Source organism: Chenopodium quinoa, unplaced genomic scaffold (assembly GCF_001683475.1).
Source record: "Chenopodium quinoa cultivar QQ74 unplaced genomic scaffold, ASM168347v1, whole genome shotgun sequence".
NCBI lineage: Eukaryota > Viridiplantae > Streptophyta > Magnoliopsida > Caryophyllales > Amaranthaceae > Chenopodium > Chenopodium quinoa.
In genome coordinates this window covers 2,980,228-3,005,719 of record NW_018745080.1, presented here as the reverse complement: position 1 = coordinate 3,005,719, position 25,492 = coordinate 2,980,228, and the positions used below count along the sequence as shown (strand labels likewise).

The window sequence follows — 25,492 nt, the reverse complement described above, 5'->3', positions numbered from 1 at the left end:
CTATACCTATGACTCTATGAGAGAAGCTCCGAGTCTGGACATTGTTACATCTACCCACTATCACCAATCAATTAACCATTAACCATATATGGGTGCAAAATTTAACCCACTTTTGCCACTTTGATACTCCGTATAAAATAAAGTAACGATGATGTAAACAATAGTACTTAGGGCTTGTTTTATTCACCTTATAAAAATAAGTTTTAGGTCTAATAAGTTCAGATAAGTTAAAATAAGGTATAATAAGTTCAATAAGGTCTAATAAGCTCAATAAAATTTAAGAAGTTCCAATAAGTTATATAAGTTCTAATAAGTTAAACAAGGTCTAATAAGGTCAATAAGTTTCAATAAGGTCTAATAAGTTTTAATAAGTTTAATAACGTCTAATAAGTTCAATTAAGTTTAGATCCAATAAGGTGAAGAGAACACACCCTTAATTTGTAAACCAAGTTTTTTCCTCTTCGAAAATATCTTAGATAAAGCGTTCTAAATTCAAAGAATATCAAAATTTGACCAGATCATATTCTTTATCGTATTAAAAGAACAAATACTTTAAACCCGTTACATAAATTTGGAAATGAGCTAAAAGCAAATTGATACGGAGTAATATAATCTAAAACAGTCCATAACAATCGTCTTTTAGGTAATTCATGAATATTTTTTCCTCATCAAGATCCATTCTAACTTGTCACTTAAAATTACCCAAATCAAAGTCCGTAATAATCGTACAATTGTCCAAAACAAAAGTTAAAAATCCCCTTTTTTTATTAAAAAAAAAAGTACAAATAAAAATAAATTACGGAGTATCAGAATATATTTTAATTTTAAAAAAGTCAGCTTTAAAATTACGAAAGCAAAACCGCGTAAATTCCGTATATTAATACCACGCGTCTTCTCAAAACCGCAAACTCGTGCTTCTCTCTCACGCACCTCTTTCCCTCTTTTCACTTTCTCTCTCCTCACTTCACTTCCTATTTATACTCCCCTCACTTCTTCTTCATTATTTCCACTTTCTCTCTCCTCTCTCAAAAACCTCAACAATGGCGGCCATTACTGAAGACAAGAGCAACTCCTCTTCCTCCCACTCTCTCTCCTCCGTCTACCTCTCCGACACTGCTGAGGTCAAGAAAGTCTTCGACAAATTCGACGTCAATGGCGACGGAAAAATCTCCGCCGACGAACTCATCGGCGTCATGAAAACGCTTGGATCGGAAACCTCGCCGGAAGAAGTTGCGCAAATGATGGAGGAAATGGACTCCGATCGTGATGGATTCATCAATCTCGAGGAATTCGCCGACTTCTGCTCGAAGAAAGTTGAAGGTGATGAGTCTGGTTCGCAGGAACTTCATGATGCGTTTAAGATGTATGATCAAGATGGTGATGATTTGATCTCTGCTGCTGAATTGCACCTCGTTCTGAGTCGACTCGGTGAAAGGTGTTCTGTTGAAGATTGTGAGAAGATGATTCAGTCTGTTGATTCTGATGGTGATGGTAATGTTAGCTTCGAGGAGTTTCGGAAGATGATGACGAAGAGCAAATCGGCAGCGAAGACGGTTTCGTCGTAAAATTAGGTTTTCTCTCTGATTTTATCATCAATTTCTGCTAACTGTTTGTACTTTTAATTGTTAGCGTAAATTTCTAATTTCCTCTGATTTTATGTTTGGAGTTTTTAGTGATTTAATCACGAGTTTTAGCAGTTAAATTTGAAATAATTGTGTTTAATACTACTTTAATCTCAACTTTATATTGTTATTAATTTTTGTAATTAGTTGTTGGAGTTCATAGTAGTTATTAATCTGCTGTCAAATCAATCGTTTTATTCGATCAAAATAATTTTGAACTATTTGGTTGGAGGTTTTTCAAGATACTTGTCTTAATCAACAAGTGTATCAACTATCAAGCCAGAATATGGAATTTTAGGGGTCAACTTGCTTGCCAATACCTGTTGTCCGCTGAAATGGAGAAGACTGGATTCGGTCCAAGTTACGTTGGGCCGAAGGTTTCCTGCACAGTAAACACACGTAAACTAGCCTCGGGGGTGTTGCCGAGGAAGGCCCCTCCGATGCTAAAGTCAGTACAATGTGTAAGAAGAAGATACTATGCAAGAGAGCTTGTAGCTTGAGTCTTTTGTGGAATATCTCAGAATGTATGAATCTATCTAAGAATCAGAATATGAATCTATATCAATGAAATCAGAATATGAATATCTGAATATATGTGTATCTGAATATCATGGCTTTTATACCTCATCTTACATGGAGAGGTTGGGCCTTAGCCCAATTGGCTTGCTTTGTGGGCTGACCTTTGACTTTAGCACAATTTGGAGAGTTGAACCTTGACTTTGGGCTTTTAATTGGATCATTTAGTGCTTAGGCCCAATTGGACTAAATTGGACCCAAACAACTTGCCCCCCAGACCCGATTTGGAAGGATGACGGGTCGGGTTTGATTTAATTCAGAAAAGGAGGTAAGTAAATGATTTAATTAATCCGAAAATTTGAATTTAAACCGTAATTAATGAGATAACAACGGTTAATGATTGTGGAAGTTGGACGGATAATGGGCAGTTTAATCACAAGATCATGTGTTTAATGGTTACTTAGTGGAGTATTTAAGAGAAATTAAAACGCAAACTCCTCGTATCCCGTACCTGGAGATATAAACAGAGGCGCGTCATTTCTCCTCACTTATTCATCAACACAAACCCAGAATTCTCGAGAGAGAAACCAAGAACCCGCATCAAAACTTCGCAAATTCCCCGAGCATTAAGCTTAGAAACTGAGACTTGCCACTACGAACTCGTAAATCGGCAACTTTCGCTTCAGATTAAGGTAAATTCCTCTGATTTCAGTTTATTTTTCTTCGAATTCGAACTCCTTCCCCTTTTCTTTCGACTTTTCTCTTCGAAATAATCAATGGCAAGAGGAGTTAGAGGTAGAGCCCGTGCTCCAAGAAGAGCAAGGCCGATTCCCGATCCTAGGAACAGGATTGGGACCTGGAATGGTCAAAGGCCGGAGTCTGACCCTGCTGAAGGGATTAGGGCGACTCCCCTTTCCTCGGCTCCTCCTCAGAGAACGGAGGAGCCGAGCGCTTCTGGACGGGATGATGAAGTTCCCGCTGTCCTTTGGGATATCCTCCCCGGGTTTTCAGAATGGGAGAATGCCGAAGTTGCTTCGGCCATGATAAAGAACCGCCCCTACTCATGGTGGGTGGAGAATGCCGATCAATATCGATTTGCCGAGCAAATTGAGTTGCATTACGGCATTTTTGAAGCTGATGGGTACTGGTGCCGAATGCCCTCGGCACCCGATAGAATCCATCGTCCACCCCCGGGGTATGTGGGGGTGTACACAAGACAGCTTCAGTACGGGCTGAGATTCCCTTTGGACGTATTCGTCCGAGACTTGCTGATCCATTACAACATCTCTCTATGTCAGTTAACCCCCACCAGCATCCGAAGGGTGATGACATACTTATGGGTCTGCAAGTTCTTCAAGTACGTGCCGAACCTGCACTGCTTCAAAAAGCTCCATCGGCTGGTGCCAAATATTCAAAGTGGGCACGGAAGCCATGGTTCTGGGTGGTACCGGATTGAGTCTCGGCCCCAATACCTAACCATGTGGCCAAACGACTCTTCAGACAAGGACTGGAGAGGTCAATGGATTTGGGTTAGGGCACCCACAGATCCGGGCCACCCTTGCGTCTTCAGCGCTCCCCGGTACCTTGCTGAGCCTGATCCCGAAATGGGAAGTCTAGGTCCCCCCGCAGATAACGGGGCGGATCCGAACCTGGATCAGCAACATATCTTCGGCAAGCTGCCGAACCGGGGGGGCAGTGGCCGAATGCAGCATATCCCGGAGACTTGGCTCCCCGATACGCATTACGTTTTCCAAGAGAACATGCTAGCAGCTGTTGGCCTCAGCCGAAAGTTTAAGGATGGTAAGCTTCTTCGGCTGGGGCCGAGGCTTTTTAATTATCTCTTTTTCTTCTCTCGCTTCGCTTTTTTATGCTGTGCCAATCTATCCGAGCTAACCTTTCCCCTTTCCTTTTTTCAGAGCGGGACGAGACCAACGTTGGCATTAACTACGCTCGTCTTGGTGTCAACCGAGAACGAGTTGTAACTGAACGGGCCCCGTCTATCACTGAGCCGAGGCATAGGGAAGTTCATCTAGACTCTTCCCACTTCCAAATTGAGGCTGTCGCTCTGTATCAGAGGCAGAAGCCTTGGTGGAAGAAGAGAGACCCTTGGTTTCAGCTGCTGGACGAAGAAGCTGAAGCTGCCCGCACAGCCGAAGAGGTTGCACGGGTACTCGAAGCTTGCAAAGGAGGAGAAGGGTCCTCCAGAGCTGCTGAAGCCGAAGCTGCAGCTAAAGCAGCTGAAGAAGACGAGGCTTTGCTGAAGACCTCGGTGAGCTTTCAGACTTAACTTTTTCTTTTTTCTTTTCTTCTTTTTTTTTTTTTTTTTTTTTTTTACTCACATTCTTCCTCCCCCCTGTCTGTTACAGTCTGAAGAGAGTAACAGACACAGAGAAGGCAAAGCTCCTGTTCGTCCCGAAGACCAAATACAAGAGTCTTCAGACTCAGATATGGACGAGCAGCCCCTTCTGAAAAGGCGCCGAAGGATGGCCATCATCGGCCCTCATGACTTTCAGCGGAGGCCGATGACCATCGGCGTCGCAATAAGGGAACCCGAGGAAGGCAACGGATCGCCGAGGGTTCCCCAGCCACCACCCCAATCACCTCAAAAGACCCCTCCGCCACCTCCTGAGATGGAGGTGGATCAGAGAACTCCCGAACCTAAGGGAGGGGTCCAAGAAGAAATCAAGAAGAGTGCTGCTGAGCACGAAAATAAGGATGCCGTGATGTCCAGTGCTGAGGGCTTCACGGCAGACATCGCCAGAGAGGTTGAGGCTTTCGTCCTCACCCCTGAAGAAGAGGAGGTCATAGTAATTGACTCCTCTGAGAAGGATGATGCTGAGACAACCAAAGCTAATCAAGCTCCATCGTCATCCTTCCCTTCTTTCCAGACTCTGCATTCTGGAGAAATGGGTTTCTCGGCCCCCCGAATTCCAATCCCAGACCACATCTGGGACCTCATATGGGGTCAGAACCGAGAAGGAGCTGCAGCCTACTTCGGCGATTTTGCTGGCATGTCCGAAGTAGACAGAGCAAGGATCTGGTCGCTGAAGGCCACTGCTGGGATGGACGAATCCAGCAGATCAGTTCCTGACCCAGCCAGGTCTAACCAACTGCTGATGATGCAGGTAATTTTCCTTGTCTTCATTTCCTCTGAAATTCAGCTCTTTATATTTTTTATTTATTTATTTATTTATTTTTTGTCTTCCTGTTTTCAGTTCGTGCACAATCAGACTCTCACTGTAGAGCTGATAGATACCCTACAAGATAGGGTAGACGCTGCTGTGCACGACAAGAAGGTGGCTGAAGAGGAATTAAAGCTTGCTAAGCTGAAGCAAGCAGCAGCTGAAGAGAAGCAGCAGAAGGGTGAGGAGTATGAGAAAAGAGCTGCTGAAGCCCTCAAAACCTTCTGCGACGCTATGGAGAAGGAAGTTTTTCCCCCACTGATGGAAGGGGAAAAATTCCTCCAGGAGCATATGGGAGTGGACGTCTCCAAATTCAAGGCTGCTGTTGAGAGCCGAATTCAGGAAGGAGCTGCTGCATAAGCTGAAGTGCAGCAACGTCTAGAGGCTCTTGAAACCAGCCGAATGGCTGCTGAAGAGCTGCTCCTGGCCATAGATGTCCAACTCTCAGAGGCTGCTGCTGCTGCTGAAGCCCAAAGAGCTAAATTCCAAGAGGCTGAGGATCAACTGATGATCCAGAAAGTTGAGGTGACCCAAGCTCAGACAAAGGCTTTCCAAATTCAGCAAGAGCTGAATGAGCTGAAAGGTTCCTCCTCCAAGCTCGCTGATGAGCTTAAGAAATCCAAGGAAGACTTGGAGGAGACCCAGAAGAAGCTGGCTGATGCTGAGGCTTTACTCAAAGTCCGTGTCTATACCCAAGAGGAATATGAGATGGGTTTCAGAAACGGGTTCCGAGTATGCCGAAGAGTCTGCCTTCATGCTGAGCCGAAGCTGGACTGGTTTAAATGTGCTGAGTGGGTCCAGAATCCCGAAGACCCTCATATGAAGTATGCAACTCCAGCTGAAGCTGAAATCCATAAGGCTGAGGAAGCCGAAGAGGAAGCTGAGAGAATGGAGTTGGAAGCTGAACAGAGGGAAAGGGAGGCTCGGCAGAGTGCAAAGCCCGCTTCTTCTGCTGCTGGGGCTGAGGCCACCATGGGGCTCGACGCTGATCAGTCTGATCCTCAGGCTGAAGCATAGGAACTCGGGCAGTCGTCTTCAGAATCTTGCGGTTCATCATGTGCTTAACTTTAGACTTGCCGCTTTCTGAATTTTTTGCCTTGTTTTTTGCTTCAGCTTGCCTTGTCGTACATCAGTTTTATTTTTTTTGCTTATGTACGTATTTCGGCAGCTGTTATTTTCCGCTTGTGGGCGGCTGCCGATACTGAATTATTGAACTTGTAGCTCAATTTTTGAGCATGAAATATTAATCTGATGCTCTTTTCTTCAGTTGTTTTATTTTTGAATGCTTTACTGTTTCTGTTTCTTCAATTCTGCCGAACATACTTGCACTGATAGTGCTTCTTGCCCCCCAGAAATTGAAGTATGACTTCAGCTGAATAAGCAATTTCTTCACTTCTTCAAAATGGGTATCCGAAACACAGGGCCAACTGAAGGCAATGCTTCTGGGATACAAGTCTTACTGAAGATTGACTTCATCTGAAAGTTGGATATCCGAAACACAGGGCCAACTGAAGGCAATGCTTTGGATATTAGCTTTCTGGGATACAAGGCTCAGTTAAGGCAATATCCCAGAATTGTCCATGGACTAATGTCTTTGGAGAACCAGCGTTCTTTAAAAAGACGAGTTTTGTCAGCAATCAAAAACCCAGTTACCCGAAGGCGAAGGTTTCAGACGAGGCTGATTTAAAAATTTTCAACTGTTGCAGTTATCCTTGATTTTCTGTCTATCTTTGAAAAATGGATACCCGAAACACAGGGCCAACTTAAGGCAATGTTTCGGATAATGGCTCTCTGGGATACAAGGCTCAGTTAAGGCAATATCCCAGAATTGTCCATGGACTCATGTCTTTGGAGAACAAGTCTTACTGAAGTTTGACTTCAGCTGAAAGACCAGTGTTCTTTAAAAAGACGAGTTTTGTCAGCAATCTGAAACCCAGTTACCCGAAGGCGAAGGTTTCAGACGAGGCTGAATAAAAAACCCTTAAAGAGTAGATAGAACAAAGAAAATTTTGAAAGGAAAAAAAGTTGTAAATATTTATATAAATGGCGGCTCCAAGGCCTTTCATTAGTTCAAAATGTACTTACAAAGATTGTTCTGCCCCGAAGGGTTTACACATGGTATTTTTTCAGTACATCAGCGTTCCAGTGATTTCTCAACTCAGTTCCATCCAACTGCCGAAGTCGCTATGTCCCTGGCTGAAGCTCATCATAAATTTCATAAGGTCCTTCCCATGTAGCTGAGAGTTTCCCATGGATTCGGCCTTTCTGAACTGCAGCAGCATTCCGAAGGACAAGGTCTCCAATTTTGAGAGGCCTTGCATGGACCCTTCGGTTATAAAATTTGCTGATTCTCTGCTTATAGGCGGCCATTCTATCTCGGGCTGAGTCTCTTACTTCGTCGAGGAAATCAAGAGATTCCCTCATCAGTCGCTCATTCTCAGCCGAGAAGTGGTGCACTCGAAGGCTCTCAGAGCCAATTTCCACTGGAAGGACGGCTTCGGCACCATACACCAGTTCAAAAGGTGAGTGGCCCGTTGCCTCTTTTTCAGTTGTCCGAAGGGACCAAAGGGTTCCAGGGAGCTCCTCTAGCCATTTGGACTTTTGATCTTCCACCCTCTTCTTGAGGGCATTTAAGATCTGTTTATTTGCAGCCTCGGCTTGTCTGTTACTTTGCGGGTGGCATACCGCTGAATATGCCAGTCGGATGCCGAACTGATCTGTATACCGCTTCAGCGGTAAGTTATCAAATTGCCTCCCATGATCGAAGACAAATACTCTCGGGATGCCAAAGCGAGTGATGATATTCTGCCAGATAAATTTTCTGACAGTTTGCTCTGTAATGTTCGAGGCTGCTTCGGCCTCGATCCATTTACTGAAATAGTCGACACCAACTATCAGCCATTTTTTCTGGTACACAGCCTCTGGAAATGGTCCCAGTATATCCAGTCCCCATTGGGCAAACGGGAGTGGATTAAGGATCGGCTGAAGATCCCTTGCTGGCTGATGGATAACTGGAGCGTATTTTTGACATTTTTCGCATTTCCGAACCAGCTCCTTAGCATCTGCGATCATGGTGGGCCAATAATATCCAGCCCTCAATGCCTTGTGGGCTAAGGTTCTTCCCCCAATGTGGTTCCCACAGATGCCGAGGTGAATCTCCCGTAGGATATAATCTGCATCTGTTGGTCCCACGCATTTCAGCAATGGTGCTGAGAAGGACTTTTTCAGAAGTTCCCCCCTGAAGACAATGAACCTAGAACTGGTTCTCTTCATCTTGGAGGCCAAAGCTTTATCCTCAGGAGTTTCTCCCCGAAGCTTGAAAGCTAGGATGGGGTCCATCCAACTAGGCTCTGAGTCAGCGCAGCACACTTCAGGTGCTTCGTCGACACTTCTCTCTCGACGCACTTCTACATATACAGATCTGTTCAGCTCGGTAAAAGATGAACTAGCAAGTTTGGAGAGTGCATCGGCTTAAGTATTCTGACCCCTTGGGATCAGCTGAACCTCAAAAGTTTTCAGCTCTGCAATAACTGATTTGATCTTGGCAAGATAAGCTATCATGGAGGGCTCTTTGGCCTCGTAGCTGCCACTGATCTGATATGCAACTAGCTGAGAGTCTGTTTTTAAGCAGACATGATCGGCTTCCAAGGAGATGCACAATTGTAGGCCGGCGATTGCTGCCTCATACTCGGCTTCATTGTTCGAGGCCTTAAAAGAAAACTTTAGTGCGTACTCAAAGGATTTGCCTTCGGGAGAAGTTATCACTACTCCTGCCCCTGAACCGTTTTCGGTGGAAGACCCATCCGTAAACACGGTCCAGACTTTCTTTTCACTGTCTAGCGCTTCTTGGTATGAGCATTCGGCCAAGAAATCTGCTAGAGCCTGAGCCTTAATGGCAGCTCTCGGACGGTAGCTGATGCTGAATTCGGTGAGCTCAAAAGCCCACTTGGCTAGCCTACCAGATTTTTCAACCTTGCCGAGAACTTTTTCCAACGGCTGATCAGTTAAGACCACTATCTGATGGCAATCAAAATAGGGCCTCAGCTTCCGAGCAGCTACTACCACCGCGAAAGCGACTTTCTCGAGTAGAGGATAGCGGGTCTCGGCATCCGTCAGTGTATGACTGACGAAATAGATCGGTTGCTGACTCTTACTCTCTTCCCTCAGCAATACTGCGCTGATGGTGGCCGGGCTAACGGCCACATATAGGTATAAAGTTTCTCCTTCAGCTGGGCTAGCCAGCGTTGGGAGTCGAGCCAGATGCTCCCGAAGCTGTTTAAAGGCGTCTTTTTGCTCTTCCTCCCAAACGAGCTCTTTTGTTTTCGGGAGTTTTAGGGCTTTGAAGAAAGGTAACCCCTTATCCGAAGCTCTGGAAATGAACCTCGAGAGGGCTGCCATTCTTCCGGTGAGCCGCTGAACATCCCGCTTCGTTTTCGGCTCAGGAAGGTCGAGCGCCGCTTTGACCTTAGAGGGATTGGCATCAATCCCCCTTTTGCTGACCATGAACCCCAGGAATTTCCCTGACTTCACGCCGAAGACACACTTCTTCGGATTCAGCTTCATCTGATGCTTTCTCAAGGTGGCGAAAGTTTCAGCCAGGTCCTTTACATGGTCCTCTAGTTTTTTGCTTTTGACGATCGAATCGTCAACATAGACTTCCATGTTTCGGCCCTTTTGATCGGCGAAAACTTGATCCACCAGCCTTTGATAAGTTGCCCCCGCATTTTTCAATCCGAAGGGCATCATTTTGTAATTGTACACCCCAGCGTTCGTGACGAATGCTGTCTTGGCTCGATCGTCGGGGTGCATAAAGATCTGATGATACCCCGAGAATGCGTCCATGAAGCTAAGCAAGGCGTGGCCACTTGTCGAATCGACTAGCTGATCGATTCTCGGCAAGGGATAGAAATCCTTTGGACAAGCCTTATTTAGGTCCGTGAAGTCAACGCACATCCTCCAGGTACCATTGGGCTTCTGAACCATCACCACATTTGCCAGCCATTCTGGATATTGCCTCCAACAATTTTTTGACCTCGGCTGCGATGTCTCGGTTCGTATTGGCGGAGTAATTCCGCTTCTTTTGCTTAACTGGTCGACACGTCGGGTCAACATTAAGCTTATAGGAGATGAGGTCTGAACTTATCCCGGGCATATCAGCTGCCGAGAAAGCAAACACATCTCTGTTGTCCCGAAGGAGCTGAATAAGTTCACAACGGGTGTTTGGATCAAGGTCCATCCCAATTGCTACACATTTCTCACCGTCTCCTTCGGCCAACTGGACTGTTTCAGTCTGTTGGTCCATGTCCATTGCCGATGGACTGGACTCTTCAGAATCTGGCCTGCCGCCAATGTCAGCAGGTGTCCCAGTCTTTGTGTTCTTCGGCTGGCTCTCTGAGTCTTGCGGCTCAGCTGAAGAGCTAGCCTTTTCCCTTTCGAGCCCTTTTTCTCTGGGCACAGATCCTTGGGCCGAAGCACTTAGGTCTTTCGGCTTTTTTATGCTTGTCTCTCTTTCTTTTTCTTTCTCCTCCTCATCCTTGTCGTCATCTGGGCGACTACTGGATGGCTTGAGGTAGTTGCACCTTCGGGCGTCCTTTTGGTTGCCCTGTATCCTTTCGGGGAAGCCGGCGTCTGAGACGTAAATCATCAGCTGATGATAAGTTGAGACGACCCCTTGGATCTCGTGAATTATGGGTCTCCCCAAAATCACGTTGTACACTGAAGGAGCGTCGATGACCAAAAATTCAATCATGACGTTCCGGGCTGCCTCATTGCAACCGATGGTGACAGGAAGTGTCACCTTCCCATCTGGATAAGTTGAAGCCCCATTGAACCCGGATACCGGATAGGGTACCGGCGTAAGGTGCTTGGGCTTCAACTTAATTTGATTGTAGGCCTTTCGGAACAGAATGTTTGCTCCACTGCCACCGTCAACAAGGACCTTACTGACGTCGTGGTTGGCCACCGTGGCGATGATCACCAACGGATCCTCATGAGGGAACGTAATCCCCCGGCAGTCGGCGGCTGTGAACGTCATGTTCGGCACCAGCGGCTGGGGAGATTGAATGTCAGCGTTGTTCACCTGGTGAGTCAAAGCTCTAAGGTGGCGCTTGTGCTCCCTCCGAGAGTATATTCCTCCCGAGATAACATTGATCGGAGGGAATTTCCCCTCCGGCTTTTTACTGTTTTTCCGGGGGAAATCAAGGTCCTGCCGAGGGTCCTTTGCTGACCTCTCGGATTCTTTTTTCTCGCGGTGATCCGCGATATACTTTTTCAAGTATCCCTTCCGGACCATGTCCTCTATCTGGTCCTTCAGCTGGATACACTCTTCAGTGTTGTGGCCCGAAGACTCGTGGAACTCACACCACTGATTTTTATTTTTTCGCTGATACCACTCTGGGAGTGGTCTCGGCTTTCGGTAACTCTGCTCCTCCTTCGTCACACTGTAAATTTTGGCGCGTGGAAGAGAGAGCGGAGTGTAGGACTCGTATCTGCCTGTGTATGAGGCAAATCTTTCCTTCTTTGGGTCGTTGGCCAAAGATTGCTCCGGGGCCTTTGACTTTCCCTTTGCCTTATGGCCTTGGCCTTCAGACAAGGGTATTTGCCTCTGTTTCCCTCCCCCGGATTGAGGTTGGGTTTTCGCTTTGTTCCATTCTTCGGCTCGGATGAACTTATCCGAAGCACTAAGAGCTTCCTCCAAAGTCTGCGGCGTATGCATGACCATGAAGTCTAGGAACTTTCCTGGCTGAAGGCCATTCTGCATTGCGAAAACGGCTAGCCCCTGGTCCAGCTGGGAGACGCTTGATGACTCGTTACTGAAACGGGTCAGGTAGTCTCGGAGGCTTTCGGTTTCCCCCTGTTGCAGACTCATGAGCTCTGCGGTAGTCTTCTCTCGGCGGTTTTCCGTGGAAAACTTGCTCCTGAACTTGGAGGACAGATCATCCCACCCTGTTATGGAGCCTTGCCTTACTCCCTTGGAGATCCACGCTTGCGCGACCCCCTTGAGAGTGGTTGGGAAATATTTGCACCAAGTCGCCTCGGATCTGGGGCAAAGATGCATATGAGTCTCATACGAGGCCACGTGGTCCTTCGGATCCGTGGTCCCGTCATATGTGATGTGCGAAGGGATTTTAACCGTGGGTACGCGCTCTTCCAGTATCCATTGCTCGAATGGTGAACTAGCGGGTAGCATAATGGCCTTGCCCTTGTTCCTGGCCGAAGGGACCGCGCTCTGCCCTCTTAGAGAGGTAGGAGTGGTTTTCGTCCCTGGCTGGGAAGTCTGGGCCTCGGCTGCAGGGAACGAGAGGCGACTACGCACGCTCGGTTCCTGGTCGCCGAGTCGGTCAAGGACGCTTCTGCGAACAGTCTCAGGTTCTCGGTGAGTAGATTCTGGCCGAGAAGCTGAGCTGCTGCTCTTATGCGCTTCTGGTCTTGAGGATGAGGATCCTTTTAAAAATTGAGGGTTCTTTTTCCTCTGTTTTTCATTTTTCCAAGAATCCTCCTCCCACTCTTCCAGCTCCCGGAAGGACGGAAGCTTCCCACCATCATGGTCTAACTTCCTCCGCTGATGCCGGGTATGCGGAGGAGTTCGATCACGAGGTGGTGGCATATTTTGTGCCCTCATCGCCTCCATGAGTACTTCCAGCGCTCTTGCCACCTCTTCCGAGCTGGGCCCCGTCAAAGGGGTCCTCGGCCGAGTGTGGGAATGAGGGCGCGCAGCCGATGGTTGGCTTTGGGACACTGAATATGTCCTATGATCGGACTGACCCCTGCTAGACCGAGAGTGGCCCGGCCTATATTGAGAGTCTTGAATTACGGGAGATAGGGAATCCTCCTTGTATGATCCTCCCTCCGAGCCGGCACCCTTGGGAGAGTTCCGGTCCGGCGAGGGCGATGGTGTAGGGGTTTTAGGCTTTTCGCCCGCTCCTTGACGGAGGCTTTTGCTCTTGCGGTTCTTAGCCATTGCTGCTAAGATAATTGCAAGATGATCTTGGTTAAGAATTTGGCTTAAAGATTTTTGAAAGTCTTCCCCACAGACGGCGCCAAATTGTTTCGGGTGAAAACAATGGGACCTTGCCGAAGGTCCGCTGAAATGGAGAAGACTGGATTCGGTCCAAGTTATGTTGGGCCGAAGGTTTCCTGCACAGTAAACACACGTAAACTAGCCTCGGGGGTGTTGCCGAGGAAGGCCCCTCCGATGCTAAAGTCAGTACAATGTGCAAGAAGAAGACACTATGCAAGAGAGCTTGTAGCTTGAGGCTTTTGTGGAATATGAATCTATAAACGAAATTAGAATATGAATATCTGAATATATGTGTATCTGAATATATGTGAATGTATCAATATGATGGCTTTTATACCTCATCATACATGGAGAGGTTGGGCCTTAGCCCAATTGGCTTGCTTTGTGGGCTGACCTTTGACTTTAGCACAATTTGGAGAGTTGAACCTTGACCTTGGGCTTTTAATTGGATCATTTAATGCTTAGGCCCAATTGGACTAAATTGGACCCAAACACATGGTAATCAATCTTAATTCCAAATTTGAGTTTTCAACGTAAATCTCCATTACCATCCAATAGAAAGGTCCTCTCAAATGATTAGTGATTGTAATAAAAAATTATTGTGATATTTGAGAGAAATAACATTATCATGAGCATTAACAAAAGACTTTTTTTTTTTTTACTGGGTACGAATTTGCATGAAAATCCATTATCAAATACATTTTACTACTATGTAATCAAGATTTGAGAGCAGTTTTTTTAAGGTAGATACCGTATATTTTGGTAAAAAGATGACAAATATGTGTGTTGGTCATTTGCCATTAGCCAGTCCAATGGTAGCTCATCATGAAAATTCCAATTCTTCTAGTTTTGGGGCAAGTTTTCAACAGAATTTCAGATTCTAAAATTCTTGTTGAATCAAGCATCAATTATCAATTTTTTGATACATTAATGGTTAATTTAATACTATATATAAAACGTTGAACTCGAGTTGAAATGTTACAAAAGTTTGTAATAGGGTACCAAAAAATAACAAAGAGAGTATAGAATCACAAATTCAGAATATAATAACTTTAAAAACATTACAATCACGACTTACTAATGCGAAGTAAACGAGTAAAGTTCAGTCTTCAGTTTCAACACTACAGCATATAAATTAATATTAATTACTCTTGTTAGTCTTGTACTTGTACTACTTAGTTGTAAATTCTACGGTTCTTAATCACGAGTTTTAGCAGTGTTTCGGTCAGGAAACAATGGACCTTTAGCAGGCCCTTCAGATGAGTGGAGATGAAGCCCAATTCGAGTGATAACCGAATTGAGGATTTCCTGCACAGCTAAACACACGTAAACTGGCCTCGGGGGTTGTGCCGAGGAAGGCCCCTCCGATGCCGAAGTCAGTACGGATGTAAGATAATGAGAGAAAAGCTATGCAAGAGAGTTTGTTGCTTGAGGCATTTAATGTGTATATCTGTAAATGTGCAAAAATGTGAGCTTTTATACCTTACTCCAATTAAATGGATTGGGCTTGAGGAGTCAAATGGGCTGCCATTTGACTGGGTCTTGCTTTACCTGACTTGGCTTAGTGGATTGAGGGTTGAACCTTGCCATTTGGGCTTTAATTATTTTCATTGTGGACTGGGTCCAAATACAAGTTATTTGGACCCCAAACAACTTGCCCCCCAGACCCGATTCGTGAGGATAACGGGTCGGGTTTCAGCTGCTGAGGGATTTGGAAGGAAATAAATGAAAATAATTTTAAATGTTTTTGGGAATTTGTACGGTTTTAATAACCGTTAATGATGATTAATTAACCTTAATGACGGTTAACTAATGGTAGTGGGGAAGTGGAGTGAGCTTAGTGGATAATAATTTTGGCGGTTTGTAATTGGTTTGGGAAGAATTTGAAGAGTTTGTAAATTAAAATCAAGTTAGTGGGATTCTTGCCAGATATTTAACTTACATTTGCATCATTATTTCCGGCATTCTCAAATCAAACACATTTTGCACTTTGCTTTCATTTCCGAGCGAACTCGTGCAAATTCCCTTTTCTCTTTTCACCAATTTCCGCACTTTCCGAAACTTTTCAGCGAAATTCGTTGCTCCGAACTACTAAATCGGCTAATTCCAAGTCTGATAGAGGTAATTTTCTCCGAATTTCGTTCGGATTCCCCCTTTCTTTAAGCTTTTCCCCTTTTCCTTGCCTTTTTCGCGTCGCCGCCAATTTTGAAATGGTCGGCAATCCTGGAAAGAGACCAATGGAGCTTGAGGACGAGGCTTCAGAGGAAGAGGTGACGCAATTAATTCTGAAGCGCAACCGTCCTCTGCCAATGATACCGTTTCTGAGCGGCCGTAACCCTAATGCCCGAATCGAGGTCAGTTCATCCTCGACTGGCGAGGGTCTGAGGGTCATCCCTTTGAATAGTGCCCCTCCTAATGAACCAACCGAAGCTAGTACTTATAGCCGAAGGGCTTTCTCAAGACCTCGGCCTTTGACTCCTGAAGAACGGGAGTGGACCGACGAGCATGAGAACTCAGGTCTGCTGATGACCGAGCCATCCTCATGGTGGCTGGAAAATAATGCTCGGTACCGCTTCGCCGAGCAGCTAGAAGTATATTACAGCATAATGGAAGCCGATGGGTATTGGTGCCGAATGCCCACGACGCTGGAGAGAATTTATCGGGCCCCTCCTGGCTATATCGGGGTTTACGTTCGGCAGCTGCAGAATGGGCTACGGTTTCCTGTTCACCCGTTCGTCATCAAAGTTCTGAACGGGTACAACATTTCTTTGGCCCAACTGACCCCAGTTAGCGTCAAAAGGATCATGATGTATTTATGGGTGTGCCTTTTCTATGGGCTGGAGCCGAGCGTCCATTGCTTTCGGTGCACGCATAAGCTGTCGCCGAACACCCAATCCAGCAAGTGGCATGGCCGAGGCTGGTGGCACATAGAAGACGAGAAGGGCTATTTGACCTCCTATCCGAATGATACTTCGGACAAATTCTAGAGAGGTCAATGGATCTGGGTGCGAGCCCCTTCGGACGAGAGTCACCCTAATTACTTCGGGGGACCTCGCTATACTAGGAAGCCCGATCCATCAATGTCGAGCATCGGCCTTGACGATTTCACAGAAGCGGATCGTCAGCAGATGGAGTTCTTTGGCCGATCCTCAAATCCTGGCGCAACTGGCCGAATGACAGTTGTGCCAATTGTCTGGCTACCATGCCGCCATTACATCTTCCAAGAGAAGATGTTAGCAGTTTTCGGCCTCAGCGGAAGATACCAAGGTGGTAAGTGATTCGGCTGGGGCCGAAGCTTTTACTTTCTGTTTTTTCAGTTTCTGCAATCTGAAGCTTTCTATCTGAACTAATGTTTTGTTCTGACAATTTTTCAGCGATCTGCGAAGAGAATTCTGGTATCAACTACAAAGTGTTGGGGATCAGCCAGACTATGGAGCCGATCACCAATACCCCTGTTATCACTGCTGTAAAGGATCGGCCACTGACGCTGCAGCTGAGGAAACTTGAAGTGGTCAGCGCTTTTGAGTACTTGGCGCAGAAGCCTTGGTACAAGAAGCTTGACCCCTTTTTCCTGCACTCGGCTGAAGAGGAAGCTGTTGTTGCTGCCGCTGCTGCAGGAGGTGACATTGCGTATCAACCACCCCCTCCATCCGAGCCACAGAGAGAGGAGGATTCAGAAGAGGAAAACACCGAAGAGTTATTCGGCCCTTCAGTAAGTTCGCTATCCTTCTGCAGTCTTTTTTCATGCTTGAATTTTCATGAAATTTCTCTAAGTTTAGAACTTCAGCACTTTGATTTTTCAGCTTGTGAAGTATTTTTCTGAGCATGTAGCTTTTCAGCTCTTAAGTATGCATGTTACATCTAGCTTTTCTTTAATTCGTAAGAATATTTTGCTAAGTATAGATCTTCGGATGCATATCTTTCTGATGTAGTTTATATGTTTTGCCAAAACTGTTAAGTATATGGCTTCGGCTAAAATATCTGTGTGCTTCTGCCTTGAGTTTACTTGATGTTGTTTTGCTTGTTTTTTTTTGGCTTCTTACACGTCTTCCTGCCCCCTCTTTCTTTTCTTCTGCAGTCCGAAGGGGAGGAAGTTGAGAAAGAAGAAGTTGTCCCCCATACTGAAACCGTTGCCGAAGACATGGCTGGCGGGAGAAGAAGACCTCTGGTTCGCCCTGGTCAGTTCAAGGCGCCAGAGCTCCCTGTCAAAAGGCCTCGGCGAGAAGAGGTTTAGGAAGGGGCAGCCGAAGTCACTTCCCCCTCTCGGGAAGTTTTTATCGAAGTGGTCGAGCTGCAGACTGACCCTTCACCTCCTCAACACGTAGCTGCGCCATTTTCCGGGGACGTTCGGCATGAGGTGGATGTGCTGGGCATCCAAACTGAGGATCCTGGCCTTACTGAGAAAGAAAACGAGCCTCAGCTGGCTGGAGCTGATGTGCTCACCCATAAAGATGTCCCCTCTAGTTCAGCTGCGAACTCATTCAAGACTTTCCAGTCAGCTGAAATGGGGTTCAGCTCAGTGCCTTTGGTTCCTGTCCCTGCTCATGCTCGAGCAATTTTTGAAGATAGGCGCGACTCTGCCCTCTCCTTCTTCGGCAACCTAGGCAACCTTTCAGCTGTTGAGAGGGCAAGAGCCTGGATGCAGGGCGCCGCTGCCGGGGCCGCTGAATCTTTAGAGAATGTGCCGAATCCTCTTCTCGAGAACCAAAGGGTTCTGATGCAGGTAACCTTCCAACACTTATACTTTTTTTTTTTTTTTGAAAAATTTCTCTAAGTGTTGGACTTCGGCTAACTGTTGAGCTGCGATTGCTGTCTTTTGCAGGCTGTGCACAACCATTTCCTCACTGTGGAAATGTTTGAAGAGCTTCAAAGTCAGGCAGCCAAAGTTGAAGAGGCTGAAGCTCTGGCTCGGTTGGCTGAGCTGAAGTAAGCCAAGGCTGAAGACGATGCTTCGGCTACCAGGCTGGAAATGCAGTGAATGGATGAGTAATTCCGCACCTTCTGCCGCGGCTTGGAGCAAATTGTCTTCCCATGGATCGAGGAGGGTCAGTCTCTCATGAGAGCGTATGGAGCCGATACCCTTGCCGAGTTTCAGTCTCGGTTTGAGACTAAAATGAAAGAAGAAGCTGATGCTCGACAGCTCCTTGTCTCTATCAATGAGAAACAGCTGGCCTAAGCTCGGGAAGAAGCTGAGAAGAAGCAGAATGACTTGCTTGCTGCCAACCAGAAGCTGAAGGATGATCTGGTAGCTCAGAGCACCGAGCTAGAGACTCAGAAGACTGAGCTGCGGAACGCCCAAGAGCTACTCAAAACCCGAGTTTACACAGAAGCTGAATATGCTGAAGGGTTTGAGAATGGCTGGAAGACAGCTCGGCGCTTGGCTCTGCATGCTGCCCCTGATCTCAACTGGGACCAGGTTGAGGCTTGGTCGATGGATCCTGACAATCCTCGAATCAACGAGGCTAGTCAGGCTGAGATAGACTTCCTTGTTCGACAAGCCGAAGCCGAAGCCAAGGAAGCTGAGGAAGCTGCTAAGGAGGCTGAAGCTGCTGGTCCTGCCTCTTCTTCAGCTATGGCTGGTCCATCTGGGGTTCCAGAGAATGCTGAAGCATAGGAACTCGGGCAGCCGTCTTCTGAATCTTGCGGATCAACATGCGCTTAACTTGTAAACGCCGCATCAGCTTTTGCCTGTTTCTTTTGCCTTCAGCTTGCCTATGTACAAACTTAATTTGTTTTTGTGTACTTTCGGCAGTTGTGGTTTCCGCTATGTGGGCGGCTGCCGAATTTGAAATTTCTGTTAAAACATTATGAACTTAGTATTTGTAGTTCTTTATTCAACACTTGTAATTCTTGACTTTTCTGAGTAGATGAAGTAGAATTCCAGCTGTTTCCTTTTACTTTGCCTGTTTTTACAGCTTTGAACTTAATTGCACTTTCTCAAATTTCTTCAAAATTTAGCTAAGTACAGAGCTTCGGCCTGGAAGTCTTTAGCTGATAATTCCCTTTAACTCTTTATGCCTTGCCCCTTTCACTTGGCTTTCTTGCAAAGATATTTCCAAGTACTGAGCACTTCGGCTTGGAGCTCGGTATGTGAGTACCTTCTGCCCCCCCCCAGAACTTTGAAGATGATGTCTTCAGAGTTCTGAGTGCTATTGCCCTTGACTTTTCGGGTGTGGCTGAAGGTTTGTTACAGTTCACACACTTATGTTTATTCCTTATATTTTGCCTGGTTTTAATTCATCTGAGGGAACGACTATCTTGGACACAATGCCAGGGCAGCGATCATCTGAAGTACAAGGCATCATTGTGCAATACTTCAGAGGTGCAATCGCCACTCAGAATTGATTCGCCGAAGCACAGGGCATCACTATGCAATGCTTCGGACGTTTCATCAATTCCTATTTTCGGCTATGTCTTAGATAAGCCTATGACCTCTTCGCCGAGAGTAACAAATCCGTCCAAGGTACAGTGCATCACTATGCAATACCCCGAGGTTCTATTTGTTACCCCCGTATCGGCAGGTTCCTCGGCTTGCCGAAGTACAGTGCATCATAATGCAATACTTCAGACAGCACCGGGTATAAACCTTGAATTTTTTCAAAAAATGGCAAAGACAGAAATAATAAAAGCAAAGTATTAAAATTGTGAATAACTGTGGCTCAAAGGCCTTTCATTGATCTGAAGAAAATGTACTTACACAGATTTTTCTCCCGTATTGGGGGTTTTACACATGAAATTTCCTAAGTACATCTGCGTTCCAGTGGTTTTTCAATTCAGTTCCATCTAGCTGCCGAAGCCGATAAGTTCCTGGTTGGAGCTCATCATATATTTCATAAGGCCCTTCCCAGTTAGCTGAGAGTTTTCCATGGATGCGGCTTTTCTGAACAGCGGCAGCATTTCGAAGAACGAGGTCCCCAACTTTGAGGAGTCTTGACTGGACTCTTCGGTTGTAGAACTTGCTGATTCTCTGTTTGTATGCTGCCATTCTGTCCCTTGCCGAATCTCGGATCTCGTCTAAGAAATCGAGGGACTCTTTCATGAGGTGCTCGATTTCTTCGACTGAGAATTGATTGACTCTAAGACTTTCTGAGCCAATTTCCACTGGTAAAACGGCTTCGGATCCATACACCAATTCAAAAGGTGAATGCCCCGTAGCCTCTTTTTCGGTTGTCCGAAGTGACCATAGAGTTCCGGGAAGTTCCTCTATCCACTTGGACTTTTGATCTTCAACTCTCTTTTTGAGAGCATTGAGTATCTGTTTATTTGCAGCTTCGGCCTGGCCATTACTTTGAGGATGGCAGACTACCGAATATGCCAGTTTTATGCCGAACTGACCTGTGTATCTCCTCAGCGGTAGATTGTCAAATTGTCTTCCATGATCGAAGACAAACACTTTTGGAATGCCGAAGCGCGTGATGATATTCTGCCAAATAAATTTTCTGACAGTTTGCTCAGTTATGTTTGAAGCTGCTTCGGCTTCTATCCATTTGCTGAAGTAGTCGATTCCAACTATCAACCATTTTTTCTAATAGGGGGCCTCAGGAAACGGTCCTAGAATACCAACCCCCATTGAGCAAAAGGAAGTGGATTCAGGATCGGCTGAAGGTCCCTCGAAGGCTGATGGATAACTGGTGCGAATTTTTGGCATTTTTCACATTTTCGCACCAAGTCTTTGGCATCTTGGATCATGGTTGGCCAATAATATCCTGCCCGTAATGCTTTATGGGCTAGGGTCCTTCCCCCTATGTGGTTTCCACAGATGCCGAAATAGATCTCCCGAAGGATATAATTCGCATCTATTGGACCCACACATTTCAGCAACGAGGCTGAGAAGGATTTTTTCAGCAGCTCTCCATTGTAGATAATGAACCCTGAGCCAACCCTTTTCATTTTTGCAGCTAGGTTCCTATCCTCGGGGAGCGCTCCTTGAAGATTATAAGCCAAGATGGGGTCCATCCAGCTAGGTTCAGCTTCGACGCATTGGACCTCAATTTCTTGGTCAATGCTTCTGTTTCGGCGCACCACCACATATACGGATCGGTTCAGCTCGGTAAAAGTTGAACTTGCAAGTTTGGATAGTGCATCGGCTTGAGCATTCTGACCCCTTGGGATCAGTTCAATTTCAAAAGTTCTCAGCTTCGCTATGACTGATTTGATCTTGGCAAGATAAGAGATCATGGAGGGCTCCTTGGCCTCATACTCGCCCTGAATCTGATTAGCAACCAGTTGAGAGCCTGTTTTCAAACAGACATGCTCGGCTTCGAGAGCTATGCACAGTTCTAATTAAGCTAGCAACCGCTGCTTCGTATTCTGCTTCGTTGTTCGAAGCTTTGAACGAAAATTTGAGTGCATACTCGAAGTTTCTGCCCTCGGGAGAGGTGATTACCACCCCTGCTCCCGAACCATTTATGGTGGCTGAGCCATCCGTAAACACAGTCCAAGTCCCCTTCCCTTCGTCGAGTGTTTCCTGATAGGAACATTCGGCCAGGAAGTCTGCTAGGGCTTGGGCCTTGATTGCTGCCCTCGGCTGGTAGTTTATGCTAAACTCAGTGAGCTCGAAGGCCCACTTTGTTAGCCTGCCTGATTTCTCAACCTTGCCGAGGACTTTTTCCAGCGGTTGATCCGTTAAGACCACTATTTGATGTGAGTCAAAATAAGGCCTTAACTTCCGAGCTGCCACTACCACTGCATATGCAACTTTTTCGAGCAGGGGGTAGCGCGTTTCGGCATCAGTCAAAGTATGACTGACGAAGTAGATCGGTTGCTGAACCTTTTCTTCCTCCTTCAGCAGCACCGCACTCACTGTAGCAGGGCTAACTGCCACATACAGGTACAAGACTTCTCCTTCGATTGGCCTTGCTAGTGTCGGAAGGTTAGCCAAGTGTTCCCAAAGCTGCTGGAAGGCTACTTTTTGCTCATATTCCCATATGAGCTCCTTGGATTTCGAAATTTCAGTGCCTTGAAGAAGGTCAAACCTTTGTTTGAGGCTTTTGAGATGAACCTGGATAAGGCATGCCATTCTCCCAGTAAGACGCCGAATGTCCCTTTTTATCCTCGGCTCGGGAAGATCCAGAGCTGCTTGAACTTTGGCGGGATTGACATCAATCCCCCTCTTGCTGACCATGAAGCCTAGGAATTTCCCAGACCTCACGCCGAAGACACATTTCTTCGGATTCAGCTTCATTTGGTGTTTTCTCAAAGTGGCGAACGTTTCGGCTAGGTCTGCAACATGGTCTTTCGCCTCTTTGCTTTTGACGATGGAATCGTCAACATAGACTTCCATGTTGCGGCCTTTTTGCTCGGCAAACACTTGGTCCACCAGCCTCTGATATGTAGCCCCGGCATTCTTCAGGCCGAAGGGCATCATTTTATAGTTATACACCCCGGCGCCTGTAACAAATGCCGTTTTTGCTCTATCATCGGGGTGCATGAAAATCTGATGGTACCCAGAAAATGCGTCCATGAAACTGAGCAGAGCATGGCCACTTGTCGAGTCGACCAGCTGATCAATTCTCGGCAAGGGATAAAAGTCCTTCGGACAGGCCCTATTCAGGTCCGTGAAGTCAACGCACATTCTCCAGGTGCTATTAGCTTTCTGAACGATTACTACATTCGCCAGCCATTCAGGGTATTGGCAGGGCTCAATGAACCGTGCGTCCAGAAGTTTTTTGACTTCGGCTGCGATGTCTTGGTTCTTCTGAGTGGAGTAGTTCCGCTTCTTTTTCTTAACTGGCCGACATGTGGGGTCGACGTTAAGCTTGTGTGAGATGAGGTTCGGATCAATTCCCGGCATGTCAGCTGCTGAGAATGCGAACACATCCCTGTTTTCCCGAAGGAGTTGGATTAATTCAACCCGGAGGCTCAGATCGAGCCCTTGTCCGATGCTGACACATTTTTCAGTATCTCCCTCGGTCAACTGTATTGATTCGGTTTGTTCATCTGACTCCATTGCTTTGGAGCCAGACTCTTCTGGTTCAGGTCTACTATCAATATCAGCAGACTTTCCTCTCTTCGGCTGGTCTTCGTCCGAATCTTTCGGTCCAACCGAAGAGCTTGCCTTTCTAGTCCCCAAAGATGCTTTCTTCTTCGGGGACCCCTGAGCCGAAGCACTTAGGCCCTTCGGCCTTTTAGTACCTCGCTCCTTTTCTTTCTCTTTTTCCTCCTCATCATCCTTGTCGATGCGGCGACTCCTGGATGGCTTGAGGAAGTTACATTCTCGGGCCTCCTTTTGGCTGCCCAATATTTTTTCGGAGCGTCCCTCGTCTGAAACATAGATCATGGATTGATGGTATGTTGAGACAAATCCTTGAACATCATGGATGAGGGGTCTCCCCATAATGACGTTGTATACTGATGGGGCATCAATGACTGAGAATTCGGCCATGATGCTTCGTCTTTCCCGGTCTTGGCCGAGGCTGACTGGAAGGAGAATTTTCCCATCTGGATATGAAGAAGAGCCGTTGAATCCAGTGACCGGATAAGGAACTGGAGTCAAATGTCTGCTCTCCAACTTCAGCTGGTCGAATGCCTTTCGGAAAAGTATATTCGCCCCGCTGCCACCGTCTACCAGTGTCCGATAGACGTTGTGGTTTGCAATGCTTGTCATGATAACCAGGGGGTCATCATGGGGATACACCACCCCCCTGCAGTCTTCGGATGTGAACATCATGTTCGGCATCGGAGACTGCGGTTTCGGAACTCGGAATGATGAATCTGATGGGTGAGACCCCTCAGATGGCGCTTCAGTGCATTCCGAGAAATACCCCCGGAAATGGTCAGGATGTCATTATTCCTTCCCTCGGGAGGTCTGTCCCTTTTCCGATGGTAGTCCAGGTCTTGCCGAGAATCTTTCTCAGCTTTCTTTTCTTCGCGGCGTTCCGCGACATATTTCTTTAAATATCCTTTTTGGACCAGCTCTTCGATCTGGTCCTTCAGCTGAAGGCAGTCCTCGGTGCGGTGTCCACGAGATTCATGGAACTTGCACCAATGGTCCTTCCCTTTCTCCTGATGCCAAGAAGGAGGTGGCTTCGGCTTTTTGAATCTTCCCTCTTCCCTCGTCGCACTAAATATTTTAGTACGTGGTAAGGTGATAGGGGTGTAAGATTCAAACTTTCCCAGATAAGGAGCCTTATCCTTCTTTGGCTCTGCGGTCGAGGGAGGTTCTAAGGCTTTTTCCTTCCCTTTCCTCGACCCTGGAACTTTGGCTAGCTGCCCTTTTGGCTTTGCAGGCCCTGACTGAGATTGCAGCTTTGCCTTGTTCCATTCCTCGGCTCGGATGAATTTATCCGAAGCGTCGAGGGCTTCTTCCAAGGTCTGCGGGGGATGCATGACCATGAAATCTAGAAATTTACCAGCTTGCAAGCCATTCCGTAGTGCGAATACGGCCAGACTTTGATCCAGACTTGTGATTCTGGACGACTCGTTGCTGAAGCGAGTCAAATAGTCTCGGAGACTCTCGTCTTCCGCTTGCTGCAGGCCCATGAGCTCTGCAGTAGTTTTCTCTCGGCGGTTAGCCGTGGAAAACTTGCTCTTGAACTTGTTGGCCAGATCGCTCCAGCCTGTTATCGAGCCTTCCTTCAGTCCTTTGGTGATCCATGATTGGGCAACACCTTTAAGGGTTGTAGGGAAGTATTTGCACCAGGTAGCTTCGGACCTGGGGTTAAGGTACATATGCCCCTCGTAGGAGGCTATGTGATCCTTCGGATCCGAAGTCTCGTCGTATGTAATGTGTGCCGGAATTTTAACCGTCGGCACATGCTCCTCCAGTATCCACCTTTGGAATAGGGAACTGGTTGGAACCATTACGGCCTTTCCCTTCTGCCGCGTTGAAGGAACCCTGCTTCTCCCTCTCTGAGAGGTGGATGCAGGGGGTGTCCCCTCGCGTGACATGGAGGGCTGAGACCCTTCTGGATAGGTGAGGCGACTATGCACCCCTTCTTCTTTGCCACCTAAGCGCTCATGAACGCTTCGGCGAGAAACATTGTGGCTGTCATGAGGATCCTTGGAGTTCCGAGCTTTGGAGTTTTCGAAGTGACCTGAGTCCCTTCTCTGCTCCTGCCTGGACCCGCCTGGATGCCCAGCCCTTCGGCTACCTTCCCCTTTCGAGGACGGAGCCTGCTTCTCTCCCTCGGTTCCACTTTTTCTCTTCCGAT

At 46.8% G+C, this 25,492-nt stretch overlaps 1 protein-coding gene across 1 annotated transcript; it reads left to right on the top strand.

Moving 5' to 3' along the window:
- The first annotated feature begins 891 nt into the window (after positions 1-891).
- Positions 892-1,853, top strand: LOC110709813 (calcium-binding allergen Ole e 8-like). Its single transcript, XM_021888067.1, has one exon. It carries the CDS (start codon positions 1,041-1,043, stop codon positions 1,563-1,565), a length of 525 nt encoding a protein of 174 aa, XP_021743759.1. The 5' UTR covers positions 892-1,040; the 3' UTR covers positions 1,566-1,853.
- Positions 1,854-25,492: the final 23,639 nt, after the last annotated feature.

Bases quoted from the DNA above. Each gene is read 5' to 3' on its own strand.
- LOC110709813 (XM_021888067.1), top strand. From the start codon at position 1,041: ATGGCGGCCATTACTGAAGACAAGAGCAACTCCTCTTCCTCCCACTCT.